General features: G+C 33.2%; 2 protein-coding genes across 10 annotated transcripts in view; one reads left to right on the top strand and one right to left on the bottom strand.

Moving 5' to 3' along the window:
- The window catches only part of LOC118180117 (uncharacterized), a 29,041-nt gene extending 22,758 nt beyond the window's left edge, over positions 1-6,283 (top strand). For 4 of the 7 annotated variants that reach the window (XM_085819812.1, XM_085819811.1, XM_085819810.1 and 1 more), the window contains exon 4: positions 5,496-6,268. In XM_085819812.1, coding sequence (XP_085675938.1) covers positions 5,496-5,683 — 188 coding nt within the window. In that variant the 3' untranslated portion in view covers positions 5,684-6,268. Of the gene's footprint in view, positions 1-3,147; positions 3,623-5,495 lie in introns of those variants that run through there. The other 3 variants (XR_015041936.1, XM_085819813.1, XM_085819814.1) reach the window with 2 other exon arrangements.
- The window catches only part of LOC118194443 (tRNA pseudouridine synthase-like 1), a 115,278-nt gene that overhangs the window by 26,965 nt on the left and 73,015 nt on the right, over positions 1-15,298 (bottom strand). The window contains exon 7 of one of the 3 annotated variants that reach the window (XM_085819817.1): positions 8,418-10,485. The exons of 1 other annotated variant lie outside the window; for it this stretch is intronic. In XM_085819817.1, coding sequence (XP_085675943.1) covers positions 10,346-10,485 — 140 coding nt within the window. In that variant the 3' untranslated portion in view covers positions 8,418-10,345. Of the gene's footprint in view, positions 1-8,417; positions 10,486-15,298 lie in introns of those variants that run through there. One more of the 3 variants, XM_085819819.1, reaches the window with a different exon arrangement.

Below are 15,298 nucleotides of genomic sequence, written 5' to 3' on the forward strand. Positions count from 1 at the left end.
AGGAAGTAGATTACGTTTCCGTCTGTGTCCGCTAGGGGCGGGGCTAGCGCGGCCATCTTGGGGTCAGAGCGTTGCGCAGCTCAGTCTGCATCTAGCCGTGCTAGTGAGAGGTTCGTGCTGTGCTCCGTTCAGATACTGTGACGGTTTGAAATGTCTGCGTTAATTGAAAATCCCGCGAGCTGCGAGGTGCGCTCAGTAATAAGGTTTCTGACTGCAAAAAACTGTAAACCGATAGAAATCTATCGGCAGCTTCGTGAAGTGTATGGGGACAACATTATCACTGAAGGTGGAGTGCGTCAGTGGGTCATAAGATTTCAAAATGGCCGAACCAATGTTCACGACGAAGATCGAAGTGGGAGACCCAGCATAGTGACCGCCGAACTTCTCGAAAAAGTCGTTGCTAAAGTCTGTGAAAATCGAAATTTCACAATAACGGAACTTTCTTTGAGTTGTCCACAAATTTCGCGAAGTTTGTTGCACGAAATCATCAGCGAAAAGCTTGGTTACCACAAGTTTTGTGCAAGATGGATTCCAAAAATCTTGACAGAGGACCACAAAAATCAGCGAATGGCTGCAGCGTTGAACTTTTTGGACGCTTACCATAAGGATGGTGACTCTTTACTCGATCGCATCGTTACTGGTGACGAAACATGGGTGAAACATGTGAACTGTGAAACGAAATTGCAATCAATGCAGTGGGGGCACACAAGTTCTCCCCAAAAACCCAAGAAATGCATGCAAACAATGTCGGCAAGGAAGATGATGGCGACTGTTTTTTGGGACAGAAAAGGTGTAATTTTTATGGACTTCCTGGAAAGAGGCACTACAATAAACTCTCAAAGGTATTGCCAAACTCTCCAAAAACTCAGAAGAGCAATTCAAAACAAGCGCAGAGGAATGTTGAGCTCTAAGATCTTGTTGATTCACGACAACGCCCGGCCCCACACGGCAAATGTCACTCGTAAAGTTCTTGAATCTTTTAAGTGGGAGTTGTTTCCTCATCCGCCGTACAGTCCCGACCTGGCACTGAGCGACTTCCACCTATTCCCAGCAATGAAGAAGTGGCTGGCTATGCAGCGTTTTGATGACGACGCACAGCTGCAAGAAGAGGTAACGAAGTGGTTGAAGGCGCAGGCGGCCGAATTTTTCGACGAAGGAATTTCCAAGCTCGTACATCGCTACGATAAATGCCTTAATTTGTATGGTGACTATGTAGAAAAGTAGTATTTGAGTGTGGCTTTCATCTGTATATAATAAAATTTGTTTCCTATACTTTGTTTATTTTTTTATTCCAAAACGTAATCTACTTTCTGGATAGCCCTCGTATTTAATGTATATGGATATGCTAAACAAGCGCACTTTCGCACGTATAAAATATACATTAATACATACATAAAAATGAAATAAAATTTGACCATGACCTGTATATATCATGCTGTACGTGAATATCTGAGAGTATGGAAATTACATATGGCAATCTGTATCCCATTTTCTATACTATTCTAAATACTTTTCACATTTTATATTTGAAATTGTAAAAGGCATTGGGCCACACAGTTTTGTTACAGAAAATAGCACTAACATTAAATGTCCGAAATGTTTTTCTGTTATTTTTAACATAAAAACTAGTATATTGAGGATGTTATTTATACATAATAAAATTTATGTAATCTTGTATCCTGAAAGTCTTTTATACTTGATTTGATAAATGATTGTTATCATTAAAATAGTTGAACTTATTTCTAAATCATGTTCATATTCATTAGTGTTACAAATATATTTCTATCTGATATGCATTATACGTACATTTCTGTTAGTTTTTTCTTTTCGAGAAACCTTGCCTGATGTTTTGCATATGCAGTCTTTGAAGAATTCGCATATTTCTTCACGTACCTTTCTCTTTTTCACTTCACAGAAACTGTGCTCTGGAGGTGTTTTCACATGACAGAAATCCTGCACAGGAACAGGAGTATATAAATGCTTATACTTCCTAGTGTTCCAACTGCATTTCATATCTGTATCAGATAAATCCTCCAGCTCATTAATATCGTTCCCGCACAAATTAAAGTACGTTGGTAAAATTATTTCCTCGATTTAAATTTTATAAAAACTGTCATGAACTATTTACTTCCATTAAAATATAATAGAAATATCTATCTTTCATTAGGGAAATTGCATAAAAATTAATTCTTTAAATAAAATATAAAATTTTAGGAGGAAAAGTAAATTAATACAGAAATTTAAAATTTTATGACAAAGACAACATGCAGTAATTTTAGACCTAATTTTTTTATTTTCCCACACGAGTTATTCGGGAGAGGCATCTATTGCTGCTACTGACTTTAAATTTTATACAGATAATATATTGAGAAATGATATAAAAAATAATTTTATTATGCATGTATGTATGCACACATGTATGAACAAATATTTATCTACATTTCTGAAACTGATCACAAATATACATACATATGTACCTACATTTCTGAATCCAGTCCTAATAGCAGAAAAGTACAAATATCTTTGACCACTTTGTTATTGGATTTTTGTCAAATTATCCATTTTGATGACAAATTTTATAATATGTAAAATCACAGCATGTAAAGAATACATATTTTAATTATTTAAAATATCTAATCAATACAAAATATATAATAAAGGTTGGCCCAGTATGTAAATATTTTACATGATAATATTTAACTATAGTTTAACTTATGATTAGATGGTAGAAGAAATGGGAATTTTTATCATAATATAAATCATTAAAGTTTTCCACCTACTCTTAACAATCCATCTTCATCTATCAATGGATGCAAATTACTTACACAACTCTTACTACTGAGCTTACTACCCCGTTTTTATGAATACAATTGATTTCACCAAGAAATAATTACCTCTGTATTAATTTGATTAATATTTTCTCAGCTTTACCAATTTCTTTTGTTGACAAGGTCCCTTCTTTTTTTTTCCCACAATTTCTCAGACACTTACAAATAAAGCTTAAAACTCGAACAGGTTTAGAATAAGTATTATTTAAAGCAAAAAAATCAGATAAAAATGTATTACTAATAACAATAAGTGTTTTTAGGTAAAAGTTTGCATTATTAAGTTTTTTGAGTTCATTAGAAGTGTCTTTTTTGATCACAGGTGTACAAAACCACAAATTACATTGTCAGGTTCAAATCTGCAGGATTATTTTCCAAAGGAACATGTCTCCATTACTGCACATCTGACATCTCTTCAAGGTTGATGCTTTGCTGGTCGAACTGGTAAGCATCTTTGTTTAACCACCATAGCACAATCACTGAAACACTCCAATAACTGAAAGAAGTTATACCCAATTTTAATGCTACCTGCACTCTTTTCATCAGTTTCCTACAAGAACCGCTGCATAATAACTCAAGGCACAGTAACTCTGGATTTGCTGGCGATCGTCCTTATCTTCATTTCTCCATCCGCATTGACTGATTTAGTATATGTTACTGCCCTGTAATCCAATTCAAAACTGTCTGCGAATCTATGCAACTCAGTTGTTACAGCATCTTCTATTATAATGCACCTCTCTATTGTCGTGTTATATATTATATGCAAACATTTCATAAATCTCTGCCACTCCTTTTGAGTTTCTTCTGGCAAAACATCATTTCAATCTATCTTCATTAGCCACATCTTCTCCACAAATATCTTTGCTTTTGATGTAATAGGACCTAGCAATCCCAATGGGTCAAATAAATACGCTATCGCTAACAATACAGATCTCTTAATGTGCACAATTACATCCTCGTGTTTCACCTTACATGAAAATTGATCTTCCTTGGGATTCCAGTAGACTCTTAATGTTTAGGTCTCTTCAGTTTTTAAAAATGTGTAATTTGACTGGCTACTATTGTTTAACTCATTGCTACACCACTTTTTGAAAATTTCAATTAATTGATATTGTACTTCTTTAGCCTCGTTTAATGTCGCAGCTCCTAATAAAATGTCATCCATGTAGATATCCGACATTATTATCGGAGGAGCTAATGAAAATTGCTTGGACTCATCTATGCTTAATTGTCGTAATGCGTATATTGCTGAGACAGAGTGTTTATAGTTCCATAACTCGCAGTCACTAATTCATTTCCTGGTTTATCAATTTCTTTCTTCTAAAGTTTTCTCTGTTCTGCAGTTATCCAGATCATGTGGAACATTTTCTCTATGTTGACAGTAAATGCTGAGAGATATTTCCTAAACCTAACCATCAAAGCAAGAGTATCGTCCTGAAACACAACCTTTACAGTATAGTGAGTTTAATGGGTTTCCTTTAGTAGTAGGACACGAAGTGCTGAATATCACTCTAAGCTTAGTGGAATTTCTTTAGGTCTATACACATTTAAATTCGGTATAAAGTATGAACCAGTCTCATTTTCTTTTTCTATTACTTCATACCTGTGTCCCATTTGCTCAAACTCTGCTAAAACGCTTTATACAGTCAAAAGTCTTTAATCCGGACATCCATAATCCAGAATGATCTATAATCCGGACCTCAAAGCTACAAACTTTCTGCGCATGCATAAACGCATAATGCATTTACGCATGCACATTTAATGTATAACGGACGGTATAAGCTAAGCTAAAATTACCTAATTATCTATTTCAGTTAATGTTGCAGATTACATTGTTTCTTAATCTTCTAATTGGATCCGGCTTATTATTTTTTGCAGACTGTTAGAGCAATTTTATAAAAGTAAGCTTGAACTTTCAATTATGTCAAAAAGAATTTCCGATTCTGGAGCTGCCAAAGGATCTACAAAGCGAAAGCATGTTTCTATGTCCATCAAACAAATCGTGGAAAAAAATGGATAAAGGCATATCCTTTGTTTCTCTAATGATTCCGAAATCTGTTTATCAATTTCATGCTGCTCTGCGGGGAGGGACGTCGCGGCGTGCAATGAACTGGAAGTTGATCTGCCAGCACTATCCTTATCTTCAGGGTAGGTGTTTTTTTATTTTATTCGGCTTACAATTCCTTACTATATGTAGTATTTCATCTCGATGTACTCAGTCTTTGATATGATTTAAATCAAATTCCTCATCATTATAAATATCATGAATACACATCAAATAGTTTTTTGGTTGCAGTTTTCTAATTTCTAATTTAATATCGACTATGCGTAATGTATGCTTTACGCATGCGCATGTTGAAAGAAATGTTTTAATAAAGTAAACAAATAAATATTGTGCTTTTTTTTTTTTTTTGTGTGTGTGTGTGTGTAAATTTTGAAACCCTTTAGATCATAACTGTTCGTTATTTCATAAATTACGATTTCATACTTTTAATTGTATAATTTCTGCATGCCATCTTACCAGATTTAAACTGATGATCTATAATCCGAAATCACTGAAGACCGGATTAAAGACTTTTGACTGTACTATTTTAAATAATCAAGATCTAAACTTAATCTTTTGCATAAGGCTGTTAATTTTCTCAAAACAATATCCTATGACTTTCCTAGGCAAAAGAGGGATTTTCCTTAAAAGGCATAGTTACAACTGTAACATCAGGTTTATAATAGAGAACTTCCTACTTCTCTTGGGAAAGGACCACAGTGTTCACCGAAATGGCCGAAAAGTGATCAAGGAAAAACTCGTTAAGAACACATCCCTTTCAGCGGTTTTCCGTGAATGCAAATGGCAAATGTAAAAAAAGTGCTTTTGTCTGAGAAATGCAGAAGGAGTTAGTTGCATCATGCAATAAGAAAGCTGCTGTACCTTTCCGTCATTATGCTGCTTTGTTTACTTTTTATTTAATCAAGGAAGCTTGTGTTAAGTTTCAGAATAAATATTTAAAAAGACAACTGGTCTTAGTATTTCCATCACAGAAGTTCGGCAAATGTTACACATCTACCCGATTTATTTATCCCTTTTATGAGTTTTCTGAAAATACTGTTCACATATTATGGTTTCTTTATTTTTTACTGTCTCCTTCTCAGCAGTTTCTCCCCAAAACTTTCTCATTGCTTGTTCTAAGTCACCTGTTGTTTTCATCAACTCATAATGTACACAGTTTTGTTCTTCTGGTGTAACACTTCCTTATACAATAAACACAAATACGCTGTTTTGCAAAATAAGACTTAAGTTTTCATAACGAATCTGTTCCGGTTTTAATATTGTAAATACCTCAGCTCCTAAAAGCATCTCTATACGTTTTGGTACATTAAAATTCTTATCAGGTAATTTTGTTACAAATATGATGCACTTTAATATCAAATTTCCTTGAATCAAATCTTACCTGATTCTTGGCACTACATACATATATAACTTTTATCTTTATTGCTAACACATGGTTAAAACTCTCGTTTGAATTATAAATAAGAATCATTTAAGCCATAAATGACGATGTTTACATTATCTATCTTCAATTGGAATCTAGTCGCACATTCTTTGCTTATGAAAAAAAAAGTGCTCAGGAGATCCAACAATGTTTTAACTAGATGTAACTTTCCCATACCATCATTAATGAAGCAGATCACAATACTTAAAAATGAGCAATTCTTGATTTGTTTACACTTGTTGCTGCAAACAGACAGTTCCCCCTGTTAGACACAAAGTCTAGCGCTAGGGCAAGAATACACTGGAACCACTCACTGCTGTTTCGTTTTTATTTTTTTCATATTCTTTTGATGATTTATTTTCCAATGGAAAATGGTGGATTACGTGATGCCTTTTCACACAAACAGAATATGGAATTTTTTATTTGCAATTTTTAACAGATGATTTCATGCTAAGCAGTTAAAACACAAATTATGTTTCTTAACTATTCCTACTCTATTATTTACAGATAACGTCTTGTAATTGAAGCACTGATACAAAGCATGATTTTGATTACATTTTGAAATTTAACATAAGTTAAAAATACTTCTGGTACTGTTTTCTCTTGATAACCTTTACGATATTGGATACTTAGACTGAAACAATTAAGAGCTCTTTCATAAAAAGAATAATAAAGATCTATTTCTTGTGTTAACTCGGATGGGGAAAAAAATTCTCTGTTTGTCAAATACTAATGTGTGATGCTACTTCTTTTTCAAGAATAGAAAATACTTTATCCAATACTATACAATAAGTTCATTTAATGTTTCAAAATCCAACACTTAGATTTAGAATTCCAATTCGTGATTAAACGTGAAGCAAATTGCGTATAAGTTCGTTTTGCTGGCATGCGGACTTTTTAAACTGTTCTATGCATGCTTGAGGGATGGGCTGAAATTCTCTCAGCCCATCCCTCAAGCTTCATTAATGATGAAAGATCTGCTTCATTAATGATGGTATGGGAAAGTTACATCTAGTTAAAACATTGTTGGATCTCCTGAGCACTTTTTTTTTCATAAGCAAAGAATGTGCGACTAGATTCCAATTGAAGATAGATAATGTAAACATCGTCATTTATGGCTTAAATGATTCTTATTTATAATTCAAACGAGAGTTTTAACCATGTGTTAGCAATAAAGATAAAAGTTATATATGTATGTAGTGCCAAGAATCAGGTAGATAATAGATGTCACTTTTTCCTAACTACTCAGCCTGTCATCTTTAATATAAGTAATCATATTAGAGACCCTTTATGTAATAAATTTAATAGAATCTCCGGTCTATATTTATCAGGGGCAGTTTTTGAGATAAAAGCCTTTCTTAATGAAGAAAAGGAAAAAGCTCAGCCTTCTGGCCTAGTAGGCCCATTTATAGTTAAAGTTCTTACACTTTTCCCTCGGGAATCTAAAGAATTACGAATTTCTAGATCACTCTCATTTTTGTTTTCTACTTTCGTTTCTGCCCATAATTTTGCAAGTACTATTTTCCCTTTACCCTTTCTAACTTAATCTACTCTAAATTAAGTAAACTTCGCTCTTTACTTTTATGATCTTCAATCGTTGTCTTATTAATTCTTTCACAAGTTCAATATCTGTTTCACAATATTTATTATTTTTGATCAACTCAGTTAATTCAACAACTGTTGCTTTTTCAGATACAAATTCTCCTAACTCTGCAGCTATAAGCCTAAGGTTTTCTTTTGTACAATTTTTTAACATTTTACTCAAATAAAGCAATTGGAATTCACAAAAGTTTCACTTACTTTAGAAATTATATCGTAGTCCTCTGGCTCGACAGACAAATGATGTTAAGATGATAGCTTGGTTCATACACATAATAAATGTTCATTAATAAATGCTCAACTGGGCAATACACATCCTTTTTATTTAAATTCTTCAAATTGGCCCACATTTTATCTATAACTATGAAGAATCACGATCGAGGATCCTTGATTATATTTAGTACACACTCTTGCTTGGCATTCATCAAACTCTCATTCTTTTTACAAACACTCTGAGCCAAGAGATGCACATGCAATGTTTTAATATGCAATTAAGACCGAATGCCCACAACTATGCAAAAACTTTTTCATCTACTTGCTGTTATGATTAAACAACTCAATGTTATCAGCTTTAAATAAATAAATAAAAACATATGTTACACGTGCTTTCTTTATAATTACAGATTTTATTTACATCTACAAAATATGAATAAAAATGCATATTCTTACAATTAAAGAAAAGTTTCTTCCTCTTTCTCTTCTAATGCAGAATGACATGCAAAATCTGTCAAAACCGTACATTTATGTCATGAAAATGAAATGAATGTCATCAAAAGGAAAATATACATTGGTCATCAAAATTAAAGGATAATGAGAAAAAATATGCTCACTAAGTTAATGTTCCAACCAGTATCCAATGCTGTAATTATTTATGTTAATTAAATACAATTGAATCTGAAATTGCACTTCTGCTAATATGTTACAGGCAGACATATGCGAATTCAGTGATTGACAATGTGGTGCACAATGGACACATATTGGAATTCTTTTCAACTGAATGTGGTTTCTGAGAGTGATCACTTGAGTGAAGGTCAAAAGTGGTGAATAATTGGTAGAATCGAGGTCCAACACAAATGGAGGTCGGCCAAGATTTGAATATCCCTCAAAGCGTCATATCAGAAGTTTGGTGTGGCTTTTTAAGCACTAGATCAGTTGATAAACAGCCTGGTCAAGGGCAACCAAGAGCAACAACTGCATCAGAAGACTGTTTCCTGTTGTTATCAGCTTAAAGAAACCATGAAGCAACTACAAGAGACTTGGTTTTAGGTTGCCACAAGAAGTCAAATTAACAATTTCACTGCTTAACAAAGGCTTAATGTGGTTGCACTGTATGCAGGAAAACCAATGGTTTGTGTCCCACTCACTCCAGCTTCCAGAGGGTCCTGTTTAAATTGGTACCATCATCAGGTTTAATGAAGACAAAATAATTGGACCTAAGTGTTGTTAACTGACAAGTCCAGATATAAACTGAGCAGTGATTGTAGACATATTTTGATATGGAAAGAGAAAGGAACATGCAACATGCCTTCGCTTGTCTGTGAAATATCCCATTTCTGAAATTTAATGGTTTGGAAAGGAATCAAGGCAAATAGCTGCATATCTTTCATGGATGTTTTGTAACTGCTGGTAGGTAAGTGGATGAGATATTCGAACCTTAGGTTAGACTGCTTAGGGATGCTACTGGCCTAGAGTTTTTGCTAATGGATGACAATGCTCGGCCTCATTGACCATATGTGGTGTCAGAAAACCTGCAAACAGAAGATATTACTTGAATGGACTGGCTACCTTACTCATCCGACTGAGCATGTGTAGGATGCCTTAAGGTTCCAAATTCCACCATGGACCATCTTGCAGCTGAAATGAGCACTATTAGAAGAGTGACGTGCAATTCCATGAGACTTGATCAACACTTTGGTCTATGAAAGTATCTGAAATCTAGATGTGAGGTATGCATATCTGTCTGAGATGACCATATACCATATTAAACAAAAATATTTTCTACAAGAGGTGACTTAATTTTTCCATCATTTTCCAATTTTCATAAATTTAGTTTTGATTTCAATATTTTGTGAAATCAACTGGCAAACATTGTGTAATTTATGTCAACTAATACTTTCATACAAATTTCTATTAATAATTTTTCATCAGTTATGCTTTATTTCTGTCATTATCCTTTAATTTTGATGATCAATGCAGTTAAAGACAATATATATCCCAAAACATTCTGTTATGACTTACTTGGCTGACAGTAACAGTAGAACAAGTCCACAACTTTTAATCATGGCAAGAAGCACAGAATTACATCTGTCACTGGACACCTTATAAATGACGGTATAATTTTGCCCAGTTTCGAAAGAGAATTTCCCCAGGAGATGGGTTCGAGACTTTTTACCCTTCTTTCTCTACCACAAAGCCATACAAGAGAACTTTTGGCTAGCTGTGTATTTTAAGTGCCCCCATGCCGCAAAGACAATGTACATTTAAAAACATCCAAGCTTTCTCTGAGATATGAACTTGGATCCACAATACAACAGCCAGCAATGCCAATTCACTATGCTGATTAGAAAGGTAGCCTAAAACGTACAAATCTTTAATCAGATTATACAGCATACAGGATACAGTTCTAAAATTTAGAACTTGGATAATTTAAAAATGTTACTGTATTAAATTAATAGGTAGGGTCAGCTAAAGTAACTTCTGATCTCTTCATTTCTGCATAACTACTAACTACACATATTTTTTTAAACATAAAAAAAGTTTCATCAAGCCGTAAAATATCCTAATACCTCAAATCTTTTACTTTGCAATGTTATCACTCAAATATTAAAATTCATGAAAATAAATCCCCTCCCCCCCCAAAAAAAAATTACTAGTTAAATTTCAGCATAGCAACACTGACCCTGATTTCCATATATTTTGCAAAATTCTCAGCCATACTTGATATTCCAGTTAATATAACTTCCTAACCGCAAACAACTACCGCACAGCATAAAAACTTAATTATGAAGTAACCTTCCTAATTATAATTGCAACTCATGCTCTATCTGGGGTACCAGGATCTGAAGATCAACTATTCAGTAATACATCAGTTTCAAATTTTATTAGTTCTGAGTTCTTTTGGTGTGGACCTAACATTTTAATTAATTGTTAGTCTAATTTCATGGGTAACCTCTTTGGAAAATCTAACAAACAATTTTTTTAAGAAAGCATTTAGAACAGTATTTTTCAAAAAGTACTGTACAAAAATATAAAAGAAAAACAGCTAAAGCAAATAAGATTCAGCCCAGTGGGGGAGTTGGGACACACACCTATCTGCAACTCTGATACAATGAAATAGCACCACAAAGCAATGGTTCTTTAGAAGCCTAATTGAGCAATCAGAATGGTAAATTCACTAGTCAGATAGCAATTTTGTGGGAATTATCAAACCAACATTAATATGCCAGTTTTATGCTAATACAGTCAAAAGTCGTTAATTCGGACACCCATAATTCGGAATGATCTATAAACCGGACCTCAAAACTAAAAACTTTCTGCGCATGCGCCGCGTTGACACGTGCGCATAGGCATTTACGCGTGCATGTAAGACCTTTTACGACTGCGCATATGAGTGTGCGCAAGTGCAGAATACGTTTTCGTGTGCGCGTTTTATGTATAATGGACGTATAAGCTAAAATTATCTAATTATCTATTTCAGTTAATGTTGATGATTGCGTTGTTCCTTAATTTTTGAATTGGATCCGGCTTATTATTTTTTGCAGACTGTAAGAGCAATTTTATAAAAGTAAGCTTAAACTTTCGATTATATCAAATAGAATTTCCGATATATATTTGTTAATATGTAAAGGATCTAAAGCGAAAGTATGTTTTGAAATCCGAAATTTGTTTATCAATTTCACGCTGCTCGGCGGTAGGAACGCCGCAGCGGGCACGTAATGAATTGGAAGTTGATCTGTCAGCACTATCCTTATCTTCAGGGCAGATGTTTTTATTTTATTTGGCTTCTAATTCCTTACCAAATGTAGTATTTCATCTCGATATGCTCCGTCTTTGATATGATTTAAAACAAGTTCCTCGTCATTATAATTCGCTTCCGATAGTGAAGAAAGTAACAGAGTTTAGTGAAAACGAAAAAATTTCGATTGACAAATTAGTCGGTGTTCTCGACACAGCAATTATAGGACTTGAACAGCGGAACTTTGTAACTAAACAAGAAATTATGTCTGTTTAATAGAATTAAAGAGAAAGTATTATCACATGAAACGAAGCAACTTAAACAACTTACATTGAAAGAAATGTTTAATAAAGTAAACAAATAAATATTAAGCTTTTTCTTTTTGTAAATTTTGATACCCTTTATATCATAATTGTTCTTTATTTCATAAATTACAGTTTCATATTTTTAATTTTGTAATTTCTGCATGCCATCTTACCAGATTTAAACTGATGATCTATAATCCGGAAAAATCGATAATCCGGAATCGCCAAAGTCCCGACGAGTCCGGATTAACGACTTTTGACTGTAATACGAAGTACGAGATATCACAAGAGTTCAAGAGTGCAATTTTGGAAATGTGGCAGAACCTTAAGTGAGTTAAGTCTGTTTTAAAGACATTTGTGAAAGGTAGCATTTTTTTTTTTTTTTTTTTTTTACTTACTGTAAACAAAGAAAAACCCACTTATTAGCATCTTCAGAATATTAAACGGTACACAGAGTTTAAATGTCAAAGCAAATACTGGAGAGGGAAGCCACATGCTTTAAAACTACTCAGTGAACAGCTGTATTTATTATCTTACTGTGAATAAAAAAGAACCCATTTGTTATGCTAACCTTCTGATAATATTAAATGCCATATGTAGTGTAAATGTTAAATCAAATACTGAAGTGTGAGGCCACATACTTTAAAACTACTGTTTTGTATTAATTTACCAATATTTAGAAAACTATTTATGGCATCCCCACAAGCCAATCTTGAGCTGCTGTAAGTTATATTAGACATGCTATTATGTAGAATAAAATGGCAAAAACTGTTCATTGTTCGGAATGATAGTGATGTGGTAGACATATCTATGCTATAGTCTGCTATTGCCCAGCTGGTATATTCAACTATTCAGTTGATTATACCAGCTGATTCAATAGTTATAGGTGTTGACTGTTGTGCTGATGGACCTGACTTCGAATCCTGGAGAAGGCATGGATGCTTGTAAGTATATAGTGTCTGTGTCAAGGAGACACTCAAAATACACAGCAAGCTGAAAGTCCTCTCAAAAGACAGGTAGTGGGGAAAGAGGGATGAGAGGCCTTTTAACTACCTCTTGGGATGTTCTCTTTCAAAATTAAGGCCTAGTAATATGTGATATGTAGTTACAGGAATGAACAAACAGCCATGCTCAACCTGTACCTGTAGCTGGCTGCTATGACAGACTATAAAGAATTGTGAAATTGTATATTTGTGTTCATATCAAATGGTGGCCAAATCTTTTGATGTAAAATTTACGGTGTATGTGGAATTTAGAGCTGGGACAGCTAACAGCTAAATTATGTTTTTTAATTCTATCAGAATTTTGGGAATGGCTGCTTATTTTGTCAACTGGAATTTATAAGGAGCATCTCACTATCCCACTTTATCTGCCTTTCTCTTCATTTATTCCTGCTCTCCTCATTTTGCTTTTGATCTTGTCTGCATTTAAAACACAACAATAACTGTCTGCCGTAGCTCAGTTATTTCATTTTTGAGAATGGCTATGTTCTTTACTACAATTTGCCTCATTACAAATTTTAATACTTTTGTGATCTTAAGCTTTTTTTATGGGTCCATTCCAGTCTATTTTTGCCTGTGAGTGATATTTTACATATAAAATAAAAAATATATTGTTTTTATTGCTCCTTCTCCTCTCTCTTTTTTTAATCATATTATGTCATTCTTGTATTCCATAGTCCTGGCTTTAAATCCCTATGATCTTGAACTGCATACTAGTTTAGCTTACTGGAATGAATGAAGATGCTATATATAACTAGTTATCTATTTCTGTCCTAACATCTTTAAGGAGAGAATTTATGTTACTAAGTTTATATTTAAGGAAAATAACTTTATGCTATCTAATAATACAGAAAAACATAATCAAAATAAAAATTAGTACAAATCCAGCAAAAAAATATCGTTGAGTATAATCTTCAACTCACTGATAAGTTGCAATGAACTACAAAGAAATAGCAGTTACTGATAATTTTTTTAGAACCTTTTACTTTTCTAAGTTAATTTTCATGTTGAAACTTTTCAGTTGTTTACCACAGTTCATATTTCTTAAATACTGAGCTGATTACAAAATTATTTTAAAATAGTAATTTAAGTACAATAAAAAGTAATTTAAATGTACAAAATTAGTTTAGATATACTTACAAAACTAAGCATTACTTAAGTATACTAATTTGTATAATGTTTCGTTATGTAAACAAAATAACAATATTTACAGTATTATATTAGTGCAACCACTTTAGTAGCAGTCACCAAGTTTTCAGGCTGGCACGTAACAACATAACAACTCTTCTGTTTTAACAAACAAAGCCACCATTTATTTTCATGTGTTCATATTGTTGTATTTCGAATTCTAATGATTTTCATGTTCAAATCATAACAGATTTTGTCTTAAACTCAATTACGATATGTGTTTATATGATTTCTCTGCAATGAAAGAAACATCAGTAATATTTTTGCAGGAATACAGCAGTTTGCTTCAAAATCACTAGACAGAGCTCTTGCTTTGAATGTATTCTTTTTTTATGAAATCAGAAGAAACAAAAATCCATTTAAGTAGGTTTATTGATTAATTTTTTAGATAAATGCTTAATTAAAATGTTAAATATGAATGCAATAATAATTATTTGTAATTATAAATCATCATTCCCTTTCTTTGTAAAAAATCAGCAGACTTCATCAAAGTGATTACATTAATATGTAAGCAAGGAGATAATTCAACTACAGGCAACAATTAATGTCATACTGTAACCGTAGATGAAACTAACCAAAACAACAACAGACCAAATGAACAGCAACAAAAACAGAAAATGAAGCCAGAGAATGAAAGGAGGGAAAAATGCATAACTAAAGTTCCAACTGATTAAGAAGGCAGCCTGTGAACAAAAATTCAGATAAACTAGAGGGAAGGATATAATCAGGTTTTAAGTATATGGTTGTATTATTCAGAATTCCCTCTGATACTATATTAATTTTGATGGAAGTCAACATATTCATCTAATATGATCTGAAACTAAATTTTTATCTACAAAAACACTGGATGTTCACAGTTAAACATGCATATAGAAGTTACGAGAGATGCTCAATAACTTCAAATTACTGATGATAAATACCGACATATATCTCGAAG

Source organism: Stegodyphus dumicola, chromosome 7 (genome assembly GCF_044657685.1).
Source record: "Stegodyphus dumicola isolate Sdum_Otavi_A_Nest chromosome 7, ASM4465768v1".
Classification (NCBI taxonomy): Eukaryota; Metazoa; Arthropoda; class Arachnida; order Araneae; family Eresidae; genus Stegodyphus; species Stegodyphus dumicola.